The sequence below is a fragment of the Nestor notabilis genome, unplaced genomic scaffold (genome assembly GCF_000696875.1).
Source record: "Nestor notabilis isolate BGI_N333 unplaced genomic scaffold, ASM69687v1 scaffold22442, whole genome shotgun sequence".
NCBI lineage: Eukaryota > Metazoa > Chordata > Aves > Psittaciformes > Psittacidae > Nestor > Nestor notabilis.
Genome location: NW_009919982.1, coordinates 25,468 through 47,259, shown reverse-complemented (window position 1 = coordinate 47,259; position 21,792 = coordinate 25,468). Strand labels below are relative to the sequence as shown.

The 21,792-nt window shown below is 40.4% G+C and overlaps 1 protein-coding gene across 1 annotated transcript in view; it reads right to left on the bottom strand.

Annotated features, from left to right (window-relative positions):
* Positions 1-20,848, bottom strand: part of FIGF (c-fos induced growth factor (vascular endothelial growth factor D)) — a 29,599-nt gene extending 8,751 nt beyond the window's left edge. The window contains exons 1-3 of the mRNA XM_010010487.1: positions 20,202-20,848; positions 3,987-4,197; positions 515-705 (exon numbers count right to left, since the gene is read on the bottom strand). Of these exons, the coding sequence (XP_010008789.1) occupies positions 515-705; positions 3,987-4,197; positions 20,202-20,291 (492 nt within the window). The 5' untranslated portion in view covers positions 20,292-20,848. The remainder of the gene's footprint in view (positions 1-514; positions 706-3,986; positions 4,198-20,201) is intronic.
* Between the last annotated feature and the right edge of the window lie 944 nt (positions 20,849-21,792).

The following is a 21,792-nucleotide window of genomic DNA, read 5'->3' as shown; positions in this document are numbered from 1 at the left end:
AGAGCACCTGGTCTCCCCTGCTGAAAATGTCTCTTAGGCTGGCAAAACTGCACATCCAAAATTATTAGCCAGCCTTTTTGGCACTGATGGTAATTTTGAAAATGCAACACTTAGACTCCTGTCTCACACAGCAAAATTTTCCAGAGTCTTCCTTAATCCTTTGGTGCAGAAGATTCCCACAAGCCAATTCTCTCCAGAGGTCCCAGGTCCAAGTGACAGTACACTAAAGAAGTATTCAACTTCTTAACAGCATGTGAACCTGCAGTCATTTTCTCAGGGCCTGATTTTCCATCTCTAAAAACACATATATCCATTTTTAATATTGCAACAGGAATGTAAAATGCCATTGCACATGCCTGCATTCACTCCGCATGGATAAAAAATTGATTTTTCTGTTTGTTATGATAGTGCAGACAGATATTTCATAACAGGATCTCTGAAAACAAACATCCTCCTTCCCCTCCCTTCTTGGATAGCCAGGGTAAAAAGAAAACACATGAATAGCCTCATTTACCGTTTTCGATACGTAAGTTGTACTTGTATTCATGCAGCTCAGGCTCTCCTCATTGCAGCAGCCCCCACATCTGAACACATTCACACAGGGAGGCTTGAAAAATTTGTTGGTTGTTGTACCCAGCTCTTTGGCAACTTCCACACAGGTTTCCCTTGGCACACATTGAGTCTTTTGCCATTCCTCATCTATGACTGGAGAAAACACTGTTTTTATGAGCAATCACAGTAAAGTTAAACTTCTGATTAGTGAGGCAGAAGCATTACATAAATAAAAATTAAGTGCTGGCAGGCCATTTGCACTTACTTGGATCGATTTGCACTTACTTGGATCGATCTAAGGACCGGAGAGTCTGAGTCCAAAATTATCCCAGTAACTTACACCAGCTGCACTGGCAGAGAGGTCGTTGTATTTGTCCGCCTTTAGCATTCAACGCAGATGACCAAAATCTCCATTAATTCCAGTGGTTTAAGTAGACCTGCATTGATTTCCCCTGACTGAGAGTCAGCTCCACAGTGACTGACAAAGCTGGCCCCCACCCCGTTGTCCTTTTCTCCAGGGTAGACCTCTATTGTTATTTTATCCTCTCTTTGTGTGTACCCCACCACAGACTCAGTAGAGCCTGGGCCTGACTGCAAAAGCACATTAATGATTAACAGATTCTGGTCAGAGGGTATTAATACTCCTACTGGATGTCAGCCAGCGAACACTGTTTCCAAATGTCTAATGAAATCCAAAACAAACACTCTCACACCTCAGGACCATCAGGTGGTTCAAGTCTGAATAACGGGAATATGATTTCAAGCATGATATATCTATTCAAAACACTGTGGCATCTTTCAAATACTGAGTTGTTGTAGACTAGTAATTTATTTTAGATTGATCTGTCAAATTCTGACTGTGAGAAGGAGTAATGCATCAACTGTCTGAACCAGAGGGAGAAAACAGTGACATTTACATAATATTATCTTGAGTCTTGTTAAGAGGTGGCCCTGCTTTTTTTGGCTTTTGCTTACCTGTTATGGAATTACTCGAAAGTCACCAGTGCTTATGCCTTAGTCCCTCTTAAAATCATGAAAAACATTTCTCCTCTCTGCCCCCCTCCATCAGGCTTCTGAAAGATCAATAGCAACTTCTATACTATCAAGAAAATTGCTTTCCCAGTGCAGCCCTCCTCCCTACTATTGTGCAAGCAGTGCGTATGTTTACAGGGAAGTTCTGGAAAAGAAAATGTAAAAAAATCTGGAATACTTTTTATCTACATGCTATACCTTTTCTTCATGCAAGCATTTATGTCTGTCTTTCCTACCTGACTTTCCTTTTATTATTTTTAACTTCAACCAACTGTGCATATTCAAATCAGTTTGTTTATTCTTGCAAAGTCCTTCCTGAGAGTTGATTCACTCCACTTTCCAATCATGCAAAAAATACAAGAAATAAGAACTTGGGATCTGAATTCTGATATTACAGCATAAGTTATGAGAAGAATCACTAAAATCAATAGAATTTTATGTAATATTTTAGGTAATATTAGTCTATCAGAGCAGTAATTTAATACTAGGCCTTAAAATAGAAAATAAACTGTTTGCCAGACTCATTAAGGTATGTGCATGTAATCACTTCAGATGTCACTTCAATGAGTATAAGCAGTGATGACCTTTCCAACTGCACACATCCTCAGTTTATTAACCACTTCTTTAGCAGAAGGGCTGTTATTGGAAGTGGCCGTCAAAGAAGTGGGTGTCACATTTTGTTCACCCTGATATTTTCTGTGAGCAAGCACAGGGCAGCTGCTGAGACATTTGGCTCTGATACAGAGTCCAGCTTGAGAGTGCTGGAGTCCTAGGTGAGCTGAGCTGCTCGGGGAGGCTGTGGTTAGACAGTGTGACATGAGATTTCAGTGAATTTATCTTTAAAGCTCTAAAAAGGAGGAACAGAAACTCCTGAATTTGCCCTGCTGGAGTTTGAGGTGCTGTGCAAGATGATGGTCTAGCAGTGAAGCAATAAGCAGCCTTGACCCAGCCCTATTGTCAAAACACTTTACTAAAACAAAACAGATGCCCTTGGCAAAAAGGTCAATGCTTAATGACTGGAAAGGGTGTGGGAAAAAGAAATACACATTTATAGGCTTGTTTTTTAAAAGGAGCTTTAGTACCCTGAACATAGTAAGATATTAGTCATCTGACTTTATTACCTGAACAGTGAAATTATTCTGCCACTGAAAAAAAACCCAGTTTCAATATGCAGTTCCTCAGTAGCATTTGACAACATCCTCTGTTGTCTTCTTGTTTTAACAATAGGAATATCTTGATTTTTCAGAAATGCTGGTGCTCACTAAATGAGCAATGGTGGATAGAGAATTACAGCACTTGACACTGGATAATACTTCTCATAACTCAATAAATTGTTAATGTTGCTGTGTAGACTTGTACAGGTATGCAAGCAAAATGTTTCGCATTAATTAAAGCCCTTCTTATTGTTATTCCAGTGTGTGTTTGATTTTTTCTCTACAAAATTTCCATGAGAAGTTTAAAACCCTTTTCAGACAGGCACTCAGCTGCATTTCTGTGCTGTGGCTCAGAGAAGCAAATTAAGGCCTTTGCTTGGCCATAATTTAGCTGAGTAATGGTGTGCAAATGTGGCTGTGGTTATTGTGAAAGTGGTATTTGAACAGGATCAGCAATATCTGGTTTCCCCAGAGGAAATTGATATGATCATATCAATTCAGGGTAAAGACTGAACAAAAAATGACTAGCTTGGTCTGTCCTTCATTAGGCTACAGGGTAGATTTGCTGTAGGATATCCATTTGCTAGACCGAAGTATAGTAACTGAGCCTTTATTTTACATCTATGAATATATAATGTATCTTGAGTCTCTCACCTAGAAGGAACAATATTCATTTTTGCTGCAGACAAGGGAATAGATTGTGATTCCCTGCATTCAGGTGTTGATTGGTTGTTTCAAGATCTACTTCTTTCTGGACAGACTTCCTCAAATAGATTGGTATTAGGGCAATACCTTCTTACTCTGCAATTCTGCTGCTGGTGCAGTGCCTTATATCAGAGCACACCTAATAAAAAAAGGGATTTCTATGCCTGCAGTAAATCTTGTGTTTCTGCCTGCAAGCAGATTCTGAGATTTAGGACAATGCTGCTGGCTGGTTCCTCGGTCAGCTATTTCAGCCTGTTCTTTGCATGTTGACTTCCCCTCCATTCTGTGGACTGACAAATCCTTACATAATACATCTTCTCTTCGGAGAATATACAGAGAAAAATAAGCCTGATTTGGCCACAAAACAGGGACATATACTCAGCCTGCTCCCTAGCATTTTTTCATACAAACTTATTTTCCGTGAATGCCCTGTTGTTTCCAGTATGGGTGTATTCTAGGAACCCCCTGGTACTTTATGCTTTACTGCACAAGAATCAGTGGTCCTGAAGCCAAGATCAGGCTCAGCCGCAAACCTGCACCTACCTTTCAGTGTATCAATATCATAGAAAGCAGCAGCAAATCTGGTAGAGCGATGCGATGCAGAGCGTGAGTCTAAATTGGCCAGACTCTTAAGTTTTAGCCTGCATTTCCACAGCTTCCAGTCCTCAGAGTGAGTGATGCGAAGCAGCTCTTCCAGGCTGGATGCTCTCCTGATCTGCTGTTCTGAACGCTCCAGTACTGACAGAGATGTCCTCTGGAAGGGAAGGGATAAGTCAGAAAGTCAATATCTTTACAGCCTTCCCCCAGTGCACCACATGGAGCACCTGCACAAAAAGGCAGCACGTTACTGAGGACAGCCAAGAGTGCTTAGGAAAACAGTATCACACAGAGATGTCCCAGGCTTTGATAGTGCCCATCACCACATTGATCTGTAGGATTTGTACCCATAAAAATTGGGAAGGGGGGTACCCACTTCCTCACCCTTTCCATCACAGCCCTCAGAGCTATTTGACAAATGCAGGCTTTGCTGTTCCCTGGTCCCCAGGAACCTGGCAGACACCAATCACATCACTAGTGGTGGTTAGCCTGAGCTGGCTGGCCATGTGAGTGTGAATCCCAAATCACCCCTATAGACAACTTGAATGAGTTCAGCTGGTGAGCACAACCCACGTGCCTTTGCAGTAAGCCACCTTAGGTGCCAAAACTCTGGTGCCAGCCATGAGACACCACTATCAGGGAGGTGATATAGCTGGAAGCTGCCCTAAGTATGAGGACCTATACATGTATCAGACAAATACAGCATTCAACATGCTGAAAAATGCAGGATGCATCTGCCATTCCCCATATGACTACTGTTTGGGTCACACCCAAGTTGGCCAAAACAGCCTCAAGTCCAGCCTCACTGCTATGGCTGCACAGCAACGTTAGCAGAGTCATTGCTTCTTCCATCTGAGTGATACATGTGACCATTCTCCACTCCCAGGGAAGAACACTCCCTACAAAGACCTACTCCATCAGTTTAACATTGCTATTTAGTTAGAAAAAATACCTGTTTAACAGAAACTTAGTATTGCACAGCACCCCATAACAATACTGGTATCTTTGCTGCTGCTTTCCAACATCTGTGTTTGTGCCTTTATCGAGACATTGAGTATTTATTTCCACTGACTCACCAGATCTGCTGAAAACTATTGCCTCCAGCCCAAGTACAAGATTATCATTGTAAACGGCTGTGTTCTGCTGGGCCTGTGCTCTCAGCTGTACTCTCTGGTCATGAAGTTGACTGTACTTTTTGACTTGCAAAAAAAAAGGTGCAGTGCCAGCTATCATAAATAAAATGGCAGTTCTTAAAAGCAAAGCAGAAGTACAGGAAGCTGGCAAGGAGTTGTGTAGCAGCATGCAGTCTGACAGCTAGCAAGTAAATGCTCTGAATAGGACTGGGGAAGGGGTGAGGGAAAAGGGTCACCTATAAGAGGAACATATTTTGATGAGATCTGAAACCCAAGCACTGAGTGCATCTGTTATTTGTTATTAAAACATCTGTGGCATTTATTTTGCAACAATACGGATGTTAGCCTGTACGTACAGGCCAAGTTCGTTTTTGGGTAATTACCTTCTACTGACCTAAAATTCCCTATGTAGTTAAATTAGAATAAGTTATTTGCTCTTCTTTATGCCTGTACAGAACATTGTATTGTGCTTTAGCAAGCTGCCATGTTTCATTACAGAGATGGCTGTTTTTCATAGGTGAATGATGTCTCATGCATTTCATATGTGGTGAAAACTGGAAAACATATTTCAATAGTTTTGGACACATAGTTCAGAAGGAATGTGAATACTTAGTACCAGAAACTGAATTTCAAGGTAGTTTTACAAAGAAGCTATCTGGAATTTTGCTGATCTAGGAAAGCTGAATTTCAGCTTGTGGTCAGTGCATCAAGACTTATTTGTTCTAAGAACCGCAGCTTGTATTCACACCCATTCACAAACTGTCTCCTTGACCTTGCAAAACATGTGAGTGTAGAACTGGCACTGGCATGGCAATGGGACTAAAGATATTAAAACTGAACTCTAATAACCATTAACAGACTTTTTTTCTCAAAAAGATGTTCTAACTGAAACTGAATCAGCATCTTCTGAACTAGACACCATTGACAGAGAACCTGTAAAATGAGATGACGGTATTCTGTAAATTAGAAGATATATCCCTGCACTCCTTGTAAGAGTCAGTGGCTTAGGACTAGCTTTCCCATTTCTTTTACTTAAACACCAAGTGTTGTTATATAATGATTATTATATAAGCAAAATAAGTTTTAAGCCTAAGGTGAAGGGTACAGAAAAATATACATGCCTCCACATGGTAAGCAAACATCTCTGGGTTTATCTAAAGCAATAATTTGTGTTAATTTAAGGATTTTTGTATTTTTAAAGCTGTACAATTTCCTGATGTGGACTGAATACACTGAAATTAACTAACTTATGCCTTCACAAGTACTATTGTATAAAAAGGGAAATGTGTTATATGAGTAGAAGTCATTTTTGTACCAAAAAATACACCTCAAATAGGATTTGAATTCTAGTAATAAAATAAATAAAAAAAAAAGTAAAAAAAAAAAAGTACCTCTGATAATGATGCATCATAGTAGTATTGACAGATTGCCCAGCCAGCCCAGGCTCGAAATATCATGAGAGGTATCAGTCTGGTGGATCTTTGCTCAAACCAATCTCACCACAGTTATCTGGGGTATAAAACATCTGAAGAGAAGCATCTAATTTCCAATGTTCCAATCTACCTAAGTGCCAAAACAGGAACAGTGAATACCACCTTATGTGTTTGGTTTGTCTCCTCTGAGACTACTACAATAATCTTAACTAAAACATTCTTCTAAACACTTGCTAGAGCACAAACTGTTCAGCATCCAAAAGGACATCCCTCATCCTTATACACATTAACCATAACTGCACAACTTAAAGGCATTCAAAATTAAAGCTTAGAAAATTAAAAGAATGTGCAAAGTGCAGTAGCCCCAGTCAGCAGGGGGTGGCCTTATGACCTCCGACACCACAGACTGAACTGCTCCAGTTGGGCACTCTCTTGCTACAGCAGCACTGAACAGTGTGTTGTCACAAAATCTTCCTAAGGCATTAATCTCTGGTCATCCTGCAGCATCAGATGAAAACACAGAACCTCTTACGGTCTCAGACAATGAAGATAATCAGAGGGCTGAAGCACCTCTTCTACAAAGACAGGCTGAGAGAGCTGGGGTTGTTCAGCCTGGAGAAGAGAAGGTTCCGGGAAGACCTCATAGCAGCCTTCCAGTACCTAAAAGGGGCCTACAAGAAATCTTTACAAGTGCAAGTAGTGATAGGGCAAGGGGGAATGACTTTAAACTGGAAAAAGGTAGTTTTACCCTTTTTTTACAAGTTTAGTAGATGTTAGGAAGAAAATCTTCACTATGAGGGTGGTGAGGCACTGGAACAAGTTGACCAGAGAAGTTGTGGATGCCCCACCCCAACTTGTGTCTTTTGCATGCTCACAAAATGAGCAAATTACCTGTGGAGCCGTATCTCTGGAAAGCTCAAAATGTCCTCAACTTTTGGTACCCATAAATGTGTATACACATTTAGTCAAACAAATACATAATGTTATTGCCTATAAGAAATGTCTGTATAGAACTCATCAACAACAAATATCAAAGTAGTAAGTTTAAGTAGTTCATTCTTACTTCTTCCATTTACTGCTGCTATTAATACAATTTTTTGAAGTATCTTATGTAAGAATAGATTCCATACCCAGAGATAAATATCAGATTCATATTTAAATGAAGTTGTATGTTTTTTGTAACACTGACCTCTCATATGTTCCAGAACTATTCTTCAACTCAAAGAGGAGTATTTGTTTTCCTCTATTTGGGCTATGAGCAATATCATTGACATCAGGAAATGATAACGTGGGTTAGCACTGTGATTTTTGGATAATTACAACTTTTGTCCTTCCAAAAGAAACCATAATGGGCTATCTATCTTCTTCCTAGCAATCTCAGATGCCAGAAAAACACTAAAAGTAGTTAGCATTGGAAAGGAACAAGAGAAAAAGCTATGGTACATTCAGTAGCCTTTCCCACCTTGGACGCTGTCTTAAATCAGATGCTGAGTTCATTGCCCACTGATTTATGCTACTGAAATATTTGGCTTACGCAACATGTCATATAGACGCACCATCCCACACATAGTTTGCACTGTTTAAACTGGGCCCCTTCTTGAGAATTATTACTGATAATCTCCTATCAGGTGCTCAGAAGTTTGCACCTTTTTCTCCATGCTTGACAAGTTCCTAGGTTTCTTGCCTAAGAAAAAATATCCTGCCCTTTTCAAGCTAATGTCTGCAGAACCCACATTTGCAGATACCCATTTTTAACATATGCCACTCTTTGCAGCCTGACATAGATGGTCTTTGCATTAATGCTGTGTTTCAGGATCTCCTGGAGGTATTTTGATCAATGGAGGAAAGATGTGTGGAATACAACAATGAAAGAAAGACTCACTGAAGTTCTAAGTTTATTTGAGGACCTATAGCACAAACATATGCCTAGGACCAAAAATTAGTACTCTTATTTCTTTGTAAATTCCTTTCTTTTTAATTTGCAAAATTCATTCTTCTCTACCTCACAGTCTTTATCCACACTGGGATATATACCTCTGCTTTAAGCAGAACACGTTTAACAGCTCTTCTGAAAAGGAATGTTTTTCTGTGTTAGGGTCACAGATACTATTGTGGGAAGAGCTGCATAAATACCAGTGGAAATCTTCAACATTACCACTGTGTCTGGGGCCAGGACAAATGATTAAGGAACCTCTCAATAACCTTGCACTGTTTTATGATCCATCCTTTCAGCAGTTAAGCAATCAAAGAAGGTAATCGCTTTCTCTTGCCAGGGAAAGCAGATTGTAGCTGCATAACAGAGTGATGACTCTCTTAATGCCCTTGTATCACAAACATTTCCAAAAAGGTTTAAGCTAAGTTCAGACTAAATCTTTCAAAATAAACCAATGTGGGGAAGTTTCATCACAAAGTTAGGGCACTTGGACATCAGCAGTATGGGAACTAGCAGTATGTTGAGGGCATTTTGAACCTTTATGTGAGTGTTTTGTGCTTAATGCAGCAGTAGCAGCTGCATTTAGTTAAAGAGAATTCATATAGAAGACAAAGACTTGACAGAACCAGAAGCTGAATTCCCCCTGTTCCATTGATGCTTGAAGGCTATTCTCAGAACTAGACCCAAACCAGTTCAAATACTAGGTAGATGATTTATCACCACATGAAAATACTAAGGAACTTTGCTGCTATGTATGCTACATTTGAAAATTACCTCCTTTTCTTCCATGAAGGCATTCCCTTCCCCAAGGTGTACTTATGACATCAGCTGATCATAGTTACAGGCTCATCTTGCAGGAACAGAGTGCCTATAGCTTCCTGCCACCCCACAACCATTATAAATATAAAAAAACTGATCCTGTGAGTCATTCAGCTGAATTAACTAGTTATCTGAGCATCTGAGACTCTTATTCTAGTTAATGGAGAAAAACAGGTCCACTGGGCACACGTTCATCTCATTGTAAAGTCTGCTTGATAAACTGTTCCTCTTTTTCTCTATTGATGCTGAAGGACGAGCCGGCAGGTCACTAGCTTGGCTTTAGTTAGGTGACCTGAATCCCATTCAACTGAGAGCAGTCAAATGTGATGAAATACCCTCTCCTTACCCAAAGCACAAGCAGTTTATGAGGGACAGCAGTCCCTCCTAAATTTTTCTCAGTTACACAAATATAAACAACCAGGATAAACAACTGCACCAGGGTGTGAAGGACCTGGGACTGGCTGAGGGCCAGCAATGGCAGCTGCCTGGACTGAGGAAAGCATTTCATTCCCTGCCTCAAAGCCATGGGGTGGTTGCCCAGCCATGCTGAGGCTCACAGCATACAGACTGTCAGCTGATGTGGCCAAGGAACTGCAAGGGAGTTCCTGTGGAAAAGTCTTGTTCTCTCTTGGCAGGAAAACAGGATAACTCCTGCCATTGTGAGGCCAACACAAAGATCTACAGGGTGTCTGAAGGTCTCTTGCTTGGTCATTTCCCTGGCAAGAATGACAAGTTTGTGTGGAGTCTGCAGTAACAGGAACTCCTTTTGAGGATTTTAAACATTTTTATTAGAATTTTTAGCAATATTGTGGCTCCTAGAAGTATGAGGTCAGGTACAAATAAAAAGGTGATCCCTAACCTGGTGTCTACAACCAAAGTAAAAGATTAGAGAAATCAGAGGAAGACATTCATCCAAAGGGAGTATCAAGGAAACACAAAAAATACTTCTCAGAGTGACGGGACATGAGTTTGAGATAGCAGGCGCTATCTCAATTTTGTCATTAAAAAATATTGTCCATAATACAGCATCTTGTATCCTTGGGGTGTTGCATAACAGATAATAAAATAGTGAGAAAATCTTCTGCAGCTTGAAAACATCAGGCTTACAGGAGTGACTTACTGCCTTATCAACAAGCAACTGCATCACCCTATAAACATCTAGCATAAGACGTCTAAATCTACCACATCTGACACATAGTAGTTTGCACTAATTCTATCATCACCATTGTATTTCGTTTCTGAGGAGAAAAAGAACATCTACTTCTCAGTAGCTCCAATAAAATCAGAATCTGGATTCTCTGTCAGCTATGAACTTCTGATATATGGAGTCCCATCCCTGACTGTATCCCGTCTGGAAGCCTGATTATCTATGCATTATAAGTGCATAAATAATAAGCTATTCTGAATTACAGTGAACATCACCACAGGGGACAGAACAATGAGATATTTTGACTTCCTACTGATGTAGTTCCCTGAAACACATGGGTTTGTCATGGAGTTTTTCAGTGACTATTACAGTCTTTGCCGTCATTAAGAGAGGCATGGATGAAGTTTCAGAAGCATGCAATACTTCATTCCACCTTCAGATGGTGACTGTTTAAACAAATACCCAGATCTGGTCTAATACTTAGAAAAGGGTTTAGGCTCTTTCAGTGCATTGCCTTATCCAGACTGAACATTAACTTGATCATCACAGTTACAGCACTACTAACCTGGAGGGTTGCATCAGACATATGATATCCAAAGAAGCTGGGGTTTGGGGACTTGAAAGCAAATTACCAGGGCAGCACTTTTTGTTTTCCAAAGGTCCCTCAGAAAATTAATGCCTTGATTTTCCTGCTAATATTTTCAGCTGTGCCCACTACTAGAGCATTTTCTGCAACTGTGCCAAAACAAGACTCAGTGTAACTCTCACCAGCAAAAATACACATCAGACGTGTCACTTGGCTGTAATGCCCAGACAGCTACTCCTGCTGTGCTGGTGTAGGAGGAAATGGTACGTTGAGTGGAAAGCCTGAAGGTCACATCTCTACCCTCATCAGTGCCAGCTTGCCCAGGAAGAGCTCAAGTGCTGAAGAGTAGACACAGGGAAAAGTTTTGTTTCCCCCACCCACAACCTATGTGAAACCTCTCCCCTGTCTGCCTCGAGAGTTACAGAGTGTTCGCCCTGGCCATCCATTCTCTCAGGGAGGGTGGCTGTGTGATCACACCCCTTCATCCTGAAGTCTTGTGTGTCATGGCTGCTGAAAGAAAAACTGCATAGAGCCCTGTACTGTAAGAAAAGCAGTGGAGAATTACCAAAGCCTGGAAAGAAGGACTGACAAGTATGTTACTTGTAGGTTTGAAAGAAATGTAAAATGGTAAAACAAGTAGTTTGACCAGGTGTTGTATGAGGGGGCAGAGGGCTTACAGGGAGGCTTTTATCTGAAACTGTCACATTTCTCACTGATACGGATTTGAGGTTTGAGGGCCTCTTTTGCTAAAACCATGTCAGAACAGCATTTGACCAAGACCCAGAACTTGTGAAGCAACTTTTAGACTGCTCCACCTCTGATGTTCAGTGTGGTAAAAAGTTCCTTCCAGTCTCCCTGAGCTCCAGTCTTTCTTCCAGTGAAGACAGGAGACTTACCCATATCCTAAACTTAGTAGTCAAGGTGGTGATAAACTACTACTTTAGCTGAAGATGATATGTATTCCTAAGTAAATCACATCAGCTACCCTGTGGCTTCAAGAGAACAGCTGTTTTATATTTTGAATGGCCTTTTGAACTAGAATAGATATTTTGTGGTGCTACAGCAAACAAATCAGACTTTAGTAGCATGCTTACATTACCAAAATCCTCAGAGACAAGAAATTTTGGATGCTGTATTCTTGACTGAACCAAAACATCCAAAGCAAAGAACTGAAAACATTTGAATTGTACATGATTTTGTGAAAGCATAAATCTCAGAATATTTAATATTGTTTTTCATGCCCAAAGCGGTCATACACTAGTAGTGTTTTTTCAAAATACCTCTTACAACTATAGACTTTTAGCTAGCTAAAAATTTACAGCAAAGTGAGGGAGCTTTTTCCCCAGCCATCAAACATTTTGAGAATGAACTACAATTGTCATTAAACAAATATTTCTTCCCACAGGCAGGTCTTTTGGCTCTCATAGAAAACATCCTCACAGCAGCAGAAGTGTGATTTTGAAGGTAAAAACTTTCCCTGTGCATCATTTTGTGGCAGTTATGGAAAAGCCAGATGGGCAGATGAAAGAAAAGAGTAGGTCTGCTGTGGTATGGAGTTTCTCCCTCTTTTAAGCCTAGTCATCTACATTAACAGTTTACCTTTAGGACCCTCCTATGGTGATCACACAAAGTATATTTTCTTAGTTAGTGAAAGGTCACAGATGGATTGTCACGAATGTCCAGGATGGTAAATCCTTGATGTATCTCAAATGCTACTGACAGCTTTGGGAGTCTTACAGTACGTTTTCTGAGCCTCTACTTATATGTTCATTCATACTGTCTTGCATGGATGCAAACTGTTCAGGCAGCCATGATGCTCGGCACAAAGCACAGCTAGATATATCATGTAGCAGTTACTTCATCATACACAATGTTAGGTGCTAGTCTAACACCGTGACAGGCTACATGTCAAAAATAGCATATTATATGTGTTTACAAAGAGTGTGTCCAGACTGTGGACGCTTTCTTCTGGTATTTGTCCATTCTTTGGAAGTCACTGGGGTTTGGACAGGGATTTTGGAATGGCTCAGCAGCAGAGATCTGAATTAAATCAGATGACTATGTGTGTTTTAATACTTGAAAATATTTTTTACTGTGATGAAGGTTCCTTCAGTTAGTGCTTTCATCAGTTTCTGGGTTTGCCCCAAGACGCTTTAATAAATGTTTTGGAAGTGTGACTAGCCAACTGGATGGCTGGGTTTTAAAATGTCGCTTCACAAAGCAAAGCCATTGCCAGTACTGAATGAACTTATGTTACCCCAATCCCATGCACACATTTTCCTGGAATTGTAATTTTTCCTAAGTAATATTTCCCTAGCAGTTCAGGAAAGTATCCTAACGTGGTTTCTGAGTCACATTGCTAATTAAAGTGAAAAGCTTTCCCTGTTTGTATGGCACATTCTCTACATGCAACAGTGATACTTGATACAGTAACATGATGCAACGTTTTTGCAATGCAACCCAACTCAAAAAGAATTGCCTCCCCAACTGCACGCAAATAGTGACCATGCTGCAGTCGGTGGCTATGAGTTCTCAAAGCTAACCCAGCATGCTTCCCATCTGAAAGCATGGCTCTGACAAAGCCATCTGACATCCTGATGATAAGGAGAGCAGTCACCCTGCTCCAAATCCATGTGGCACTCATATGGGGTTGCCAAATCCGATGTCTTCAGTTGCATGTCCATTGTACTCAGTATGACACCACTGAAGTAGCAAGGATCCTAGATTGTGTTCTAGCACTAGTTGAGGGGTCCCACATTTTAAGTCATATTTGGGGAAGAAAATAGAACAAATATGAAGATGTCCTTCAGGAAGCTGATTTTTTCTCAATGCAAGAAAACTATAATACCCTGATCAATTGTTCTGCTATTCATTGATACAGAAGCCCATATATAGCTCATTCACAAGGACATAAAAAAAGAAGCAAATTCTGGTTGGTCTTCCCATGGGCAAATGGGTTCTCTGCAGCTGTAGTGAAGACATGCAGAATTTTATTTCCATTCCTCTAATCCCAAAAAGAATGATGAAGATTTGCAAAACTTACTAGGGTGGTATGGAGCAGGCAATGAAGTAGCTAAGGGACTGGCACATAGTGGGAGGAATAAGAAATTCCTAAAGAAATAAAGGGTTCTTGAGGGAAGGTATCACATCAAATTTACTTCCCTGCAGCAAAATATCTCAGGTCATTTTTTCCCCCCAGGAAAACTGAGCAATACAGTCATTTTGGGACTATATCTCAAAGCCAAGCCCAAGAAACGTCAATGACCAGTTCTGTAACTGGACATACTGTTGCTGAGAGAAAGGTCTGAAAGAAACACAGATCCCAGTCATTAAGTGATAACTACAAAAAATACTGTACAAGGTTTTTAATGGGAATAAGAATAAATGAGTTATCAGCTACAACAACTGTACCTTATTTAATTTTCCCAAATACCAATATGGTGTCTACAGGAGATACCTCACTCAGATCTAGTCTGGAGTAGAGACAGTGTTGATGAGAACAAAATTTGCAGACACAGCAGCAGAGGTCTCATAAGCCAAAGTTTTCACCAGGGTTTTTTCTCCATTTTCAAGCAGACTATTTCTCTGTTTGCCTGCTGTGGGAGCCTGCCTCAATCCCACCACATTAGCGGTTAGAAACAACTCAAATGCCTGTGAGGGAGAAAGCACAAGTAGGCTGCGGAAAACAGACAAGCAGCACTTGCTGAGCCTGAGTGGATTGCTTGTTTTGGTTGCCTTGAGACCACAAATTAACAGACAGTTGGTCTGCTGCCCTCTGAACCTGCCTTCCCGCCTACCCTTGGTTTCACTGAGTTTCAGATGTGAGCCATGACTGATGTCAAAGTTTAATTAGTGCTGATTTCATTTCAAACAGCTGACCATTACAATACAAATGAATTTCTTAAATGCTGCATCTGGTTAATCTAAACAGCCTGATGTACTTTTCAGAGCTCTGATCTATCCCCAGACATTACTATCCTAGCTGAGATGCACTGGGCTGGATCAGCATCTGGGAGGGATTTTTTTTGCTATTTCTCACAGGCAAGAGCTTCTCTTGATAAAGCAGCAGTGTATTAGAACCCCTTATTCCTTTCCAAGTTGATAAGAGCCAAGGACGGATGCCATGTGGTATGGCAACAATACAGGATTGTTCTCTTATCCTTCACTGTACATTGTCAAGGCAGTAGCAGATAAGTCAGAACAAATTGGCTTTCCTCACAACCTCCCTGATAGCTTCTCACTCCTGAAGGAAAAGCACAAGCAGTCATTTCTGCAGGAATGTGGCAAGTAAATTTTCATGGTTTTGGCTCATCGTGCCTATCAGAGATGGTAATCACAAAGAAACAGTGACAAAGTGGAGATAATAAAATACTTCTGAAAACCACAATTTCATAATCTTCATTCAAAAAAGTTTTCTAACTTTGAAAGGAAACTGGATATGAGGACAAAAGTACTAGTTTAAACAGAGAAATGGTTTCCAACAACCTTTAGTGTTGCTTTTTCTAGCTGTTTAGCAGTTTGCTGTGCTTTCATGAGTTGCCTTTGAGGAAGTTATCCCATGAGATAGAATCTCTCTTTTCTGGAAACTGAGCAACATTTGTAAGTAGTTATTAGAGAGCTGCACAGATCTATGTGAAAAACAGCATCAGTAGTAATTACAGAGACAAGAGGTTATGTCCAGCTCTGCTGCTCAGTTTTCTGTGCCGAGCTCTGTTTTGGTTGCACAGACAAACTGCAGCTGGCTCAGGGAAGGGAGAGATGCAAAGAGCTTCCTGATTCCTTCCGCTCACGGTGTGATGGCTCTCCAGTATTCCCATGCCTTCCCAAGGGCAAGGCATTCACCACTTAGGTGGTCGAGGGCCTGGGGAGCATGGGGAAGTGCTGTTCATTCTCACCAGCGAACAAGGACTATGTACCAGCTGTGTTTGAAAAGCAGCTTCCACCTCTGTCCAGCTCACAGTGGCAGTATGAGACTGCTGAATCTAAGATCTGTTAGAGCAAAAATGACCACTCAAGGCTGTATCAGTGTTTAGTGCAGCAGTAAAATAGGTTTAGCTGTGGGAAAAGAGTGCCTCTAACAGAAAGCAGCCGTGTTTATCTCCTGGGCTAAGCAAATCTAACCCCTCGGTCTTCCTATCAGAGAGCAGATTTCTAGTTCAGTGATACACCTAGCAGCTGTGGATTTCTGATTTTCTAATGAACCAAAGGAGGGTTCACCATGGGGAGAAGACCTCTGCAAAAATAAAAGGCTATGAGACTGTTATAACTTGAGCAGTACCAGTTGTCCCCTTCTCTTGTCTTCCTCCTAACACTTTATTAATAACATAAGGGGAAAAATAGGGCAGGAGGCAATGAGACTCCAATTCTCAGAGATCAAGACCTTTCAGCCTCATTAGAGAGGCAGTTTTAGTGTTGCAAGGCAGAAGCAGCTCTGACAGATCATTGGCTTTTCTTGGCAAAAAATTCTCCTCAGCTCTGATGAAGGACATTGCTCTTTGCATCTAATTTTAAAATTCTGGAAAAAGTAGCCTGTGTCTGTCATTGCTCTAGGAGAGGAAAAATGTGAGGGGGAGAGACAGGAAAAGAGACAGAGAAGTTTGCTGTTCCTTGACTGAGGGGGTTCCAAAACGTAACAGACTGTCAGAACAAAACTTCAACAAGGAATTTTTAAAGCATTTCCTGATAAATAAAATAAAATAAAATAAAATAAAATAAAAAGTGCTCAGTCTTCAGAAAACCCATGTGGAAATCTAATTATTCAAATAGGACTTCACATGTCAGGCTGGCATCTGGAACCAAGGAACTGGTGTGGGAGGCAGAGGGCTTGCTGCCAGCCTCAATGTAAGCCCTGCCTGACACCTGCATGGCTGAGTCTGCCCGCTGCTTCCCACCGTGAGATTGCCTTCCAGTCGTTTCTGAAGAGTTGGGAAAACACTGCCAGATGTTAGATGTTCAGGCTGAAACTTTCCATGCCAGATGTCTGCCTCAAAATTATTATAATAATTTTTTTGCTTTCTCTGCCAGAATGGTTTGACCGCAGTTGAGGATGAAGCACCTTCTTCATCCATGTAAAAAAACCCATTTTCTGGCAATCTTGTCTTTGCAAATGTTTGGCGTTTCCCTGCTGTAGATCACAGATGTGAAGTTTTGACACCTGAGGAACCTTTGTTAGCCCAGATGTGTCTACTGCTGTCTCTGCAAAAATCCACCCAAATGTAAAAACCTCCAAGAGCAACAGCAGGGACCTGCCAGGGTTTAGCAGCTAGACACTCAGCAGATGGGGCTTGTGCTGACCCCACTCCATTCAAGAGCAGAGCCACTGCAGGTCCAGCCCGTGGGACTGAGAGCAGAGGACTTGCTCTTCCTCTCCGTCAGGCCACTGGGGTCGGGCAGCCAGGGAAGGGAAGCTGATGGGTTTGCTTGTGGAGGGGGAGATGAACACTGATGGAAGAGGGCAAGACCTTTCCGAGGAAGCTGAGAGCATCTGGGAAGATCAGGACTAGAAAGTGAGGTCACGAAAAGGAAAGCCGGGAAGTCGTGACCACAGAGACAAAGTAAGAAGCTAGGGATGGAAGAGCAAAGGGGGAACCATGGTCAGACATGACCAGAAAGCAAAAGGGTCTAGTAGGGCTGTCTCTGAGTAATTTGGGCAGACGTTCCTAAGAGTCTGAGAGAGAAGCAGGACATCCTGACCCAGAAGGAAGCAAGTAGGATGGAGAAAAGCACATGGAGAGAGTGTATTTCCCAATAGGAAACAGAGCCCAAATCCTGGAGGTGAGGGAACACAGTTCAAGTGCTGGGACTGGAACAGGTCAGGAATGGAGGAGTCAGGCCTGACGGGCAGGGGACAACCGGCCTTGGTGTGCACATGTCGGGGGGGAAAGGAAGAGGATGGCATTTCTGAAGGATGGCAAAAGCCAAGCACAATGCAGATACTTGATGAATCATGGCAGCTTGTACATTCACTGCATTAATTAGGATATTTGCAGAATATAAGATAATATTTAAATCCTTAGCCCCCCAAAACTCTATCTCATGATACCACACTGACACCACCTGATAGTTTAAAGCATCAACACATTTAAAACTTCAGGTGTCCTAGGCAGATCTCAGCTACTTGAACTCATACAACAGGGAGGAGAGCAGGTTGCTGGTGATTAACCTTTCTTGGGTCTCATTAATTGCATATTACCTGCATCCTGACATTGCGGTTTTTATGGAGGCGATACTGCCACCGATCTTAAAGAACTTTAAAAAAATAAGTTGTGGTAAGTGAATGCAATGCATCATTTCTGTGTTCTGCAAATTCAATTTGAGGTGCAAATGGTAAGAATAGGGATAACTCTGTATACTGTTAAACACTACCACGAAGGAATTTTTGTGGGGTATATCCACATATGCACACACTCAAAAGCCCACAGGTTGTTCATGTTCATTCTGGCTTGTTTTAACAAACCAGAAATCTAACATTCTATGTAAAACATTAAAAGAAAAATAATCAACAGCTTAGCCAAAAATCTCTGTCTACACAGAAAGAACCAGAACAAGCGGAAAACCAGTCTTTCCCTTGTGGCAATCAGTGGACAGTGGATATGAAACACAGCCCTTTTTAGTGTGATCTACATGATACCTTCAGATATCTAACAGTGGCACTTAACAGTAATTTGTTATTATATACAGCACCCTATGACTAAGCTGGCTGCTTGAGAGTGGTAGCCAAATTCCAGTGAAAACTGTTACAGATGTACATACGTTGGACAGACAATCCTATCACAGTGAATAAACTATAAACTATTTTAAATTATCAAGAAGAGCTCTTGCATGTATTCTAGGCAAAGTGGATATGGTTTTAAATTCTAGTTAAAGGACTAACTAGGAGTTTACTATTACACTGAATAAACTTGTGTCCCATGTGAGGACACAACTATAATCACTGACAATTATACGATGGTTAGTATTCTGTATTAGAAAGTGCTTTCTGGTTTAAATAAAGTGATTGCTACATGTAAGAAAGCAGTGATTTGTCATGTAGTGCATAAAGGTAATGTACACAAGGCTGATTACTCTGGTCCTAATGCCTTTAAATAACTGATTGCTGAGGTTGTAAATTAAAACCTTGTGAATGGTGTGCAGGCAAAGGGATTAGTCATTAGTCATTCTGAGGCACACATAGCTCACCACTGCTAACTTCTTGTGCTGGCAACAGCAGTCTGCAATTAAGCACACAACTTAGCATTTATTTTCTAAACCCCAGGTCAGTGTGCAGTGCACTTCACAGGCTAGTGTGTGGTCATCTCTTGCAAGCAGGAGGTTTTTCTGAAGTGAAAACAAAAATATTATCTTGTTTTGCTCTGTTAGTGAAAAACAAATAATTTGTTCTGGACCACACACCGAAATAATCATTTTTGGACTCACTGCACATGTAGAAACTTGTCCCAGTTTTTGTTCTGATTTTTCTAAATGATTGTCCTGGATATTCTCACATTGTCTCAGAAAGTCAGATCTGAAAAACCCTACTCTTAAGGTGAGGCTTCTGCTTAAATTTTGTGGCATTTATTACATTCAGAAGAAAGCTTATTTTCCAGGCAATATGTGCTCTATTATTACTGGTTGATGCTTAATTTAAGCCCTCGATAACATCTCATGATAAAACAAAAGAAAAACATTTCTCTGATTTCTGGCAAACAAGTGAACAACTGATGAACACGTGGTTTTAGAGGAAAATTTTCAAGGATACTAATTCCTGCAGTTACAAATACCTGAAATAAGAAAGTGTATTTAATGAGTATTCTAAATTCTCTGATTTGCATTTTTGTTTAGATTTTGCTTTTATTTTGCATGACTGACAGTAAAAGTTTAAATAAGAACAAAGTATATGGCAAGTACTTAGTAATAACTAGTAAAGACATAGACTATTAAACAGTGAATATGGATTTAAGTTCATTATATATTCTCTTTCCTCTATGGCTGCTAAATATTTGTGCAACTAAACCGTCACAAAAAAACCCCCAACCATTACAACAGCAAGAAGACCACCACTTTGCGCCTGGAATGTATATAATTCTGGCAATTTGGATTATTAAGAATGACAGTAAATAAAGATCACCTACCTTCATGGATCCATTCTCATAGTCAGATCCTTGCAGCAGATGTAGAAAAGAAACTATGAAAATATTCACAGTTGCCCACGGTTTGTACATTCTGATGTTTAAAATCCACAGGTTACTACGCAGACGTTGTCATACAGCTAGAGGCATCTGTTTCAAAATGCATTTCTCTATCACCAGTACAGAAAAGAAAAGATTCCAGAATTTCTCTTATAAACTCACAAAAGTCTCCAACATCAGCGAGTAAGTATCTGGCTCCTTACTGCTTAAAATAATTGTAAGTTCATCTAGAAAATGTCATTTCTTAGAGCAGATTTTAGGTACACTTGAAAGAAAATCATGATAAGGGTTTACATATATATCTGTATGTGTATGTGTACGTGTATGTACACATACACGCTCACAAGTGATCAGGTATGGATTCCAGTTAACGAAGTTAATGTATCTTCCATCAAGACACAAAGAGGCATTCAAAATCCATCTGTGGTCCAGAAAATGTAAGAAATCTGCTCTATTCTGTGCTCCGTGTTACAGCAGGCTTTTAAGATGGTAGTGTAGTGGCCAATGTTTCGAGCTCGAGAGCTGTAATCCAACTCTGTATTAAAACTTTTTTCACAACCTTCATGGAAGCTTGCAGAAGCATGTGTCTTAAATCTGATACAGACTTTGGCAGTAACACAGTCAAATTTTGGCTCTAATCCCATTTTGTCCCTACCAATAGCATAGCAGTTTTTAAACTAACTGATGCAATCTAGACTCCCATTATTTTAAAGAAGATTACCTGAAACATGAAACTTCAGCACACGTTCTTACACAGCACACACATATTTTATGTTACTTCTTAAAAAAAAAAAGAAAAAAAGAGGAAGGGAAAGGAAAAAGGTCTGACTTTCTTTAATGTGTTCTATCTTATGTGGCATGGGGTTTTCTGAATAGGTTTTTAAAAGGAAAGTTAAAAACAAGCTTTCTATTTTTGTAATGAAACCTTGTGAAGCTATAAAGGAAAAATAAATCTGTTGTTATTGCAGCAAGTCACAATCATTATTTCTACCCCAATTTGTGCATGCATTTTCTCTGTATATTTCCACAGTTTAAAACAGAGATTCTGAATTGGAGATTTAATATTTAAAATTATAAGATAGACAAAGGCTCTGATAATTACGCATGTTAAATCTATATTGCTGTAATAATATAATATAGTGCTGTTCAGGAGAGTAGTTCTGCTCTCACATGGCTTAGGGTTTACACAATCAGACTACACAGTCGTTAACATAAACCAGTCACATACCTAGTATTTCAGAGCACTGGTTTCCTACCTCTGTTACATCTAAGCAGTAGCTCTCTTAAACACAAGACATGCTTCTGTAACTATCATCAGCTTGCATAATTTCTCCATAAGCATTTATTATAAATGGACATTGGAGAGAAAATTATTTGAACCCATTCTTTGCAGCTGTTGTCAGTTAACTGAGTCATTATGTTTTAAAAACATATGTAACTGATTTTTTAGCTTTGTCTTTTGCCTTTTGTTTTGTGAAAGCAATCTCTTTCTCATTTTTGGCCTCCTCCCCCACCCACTCCACACTGGTTCGTA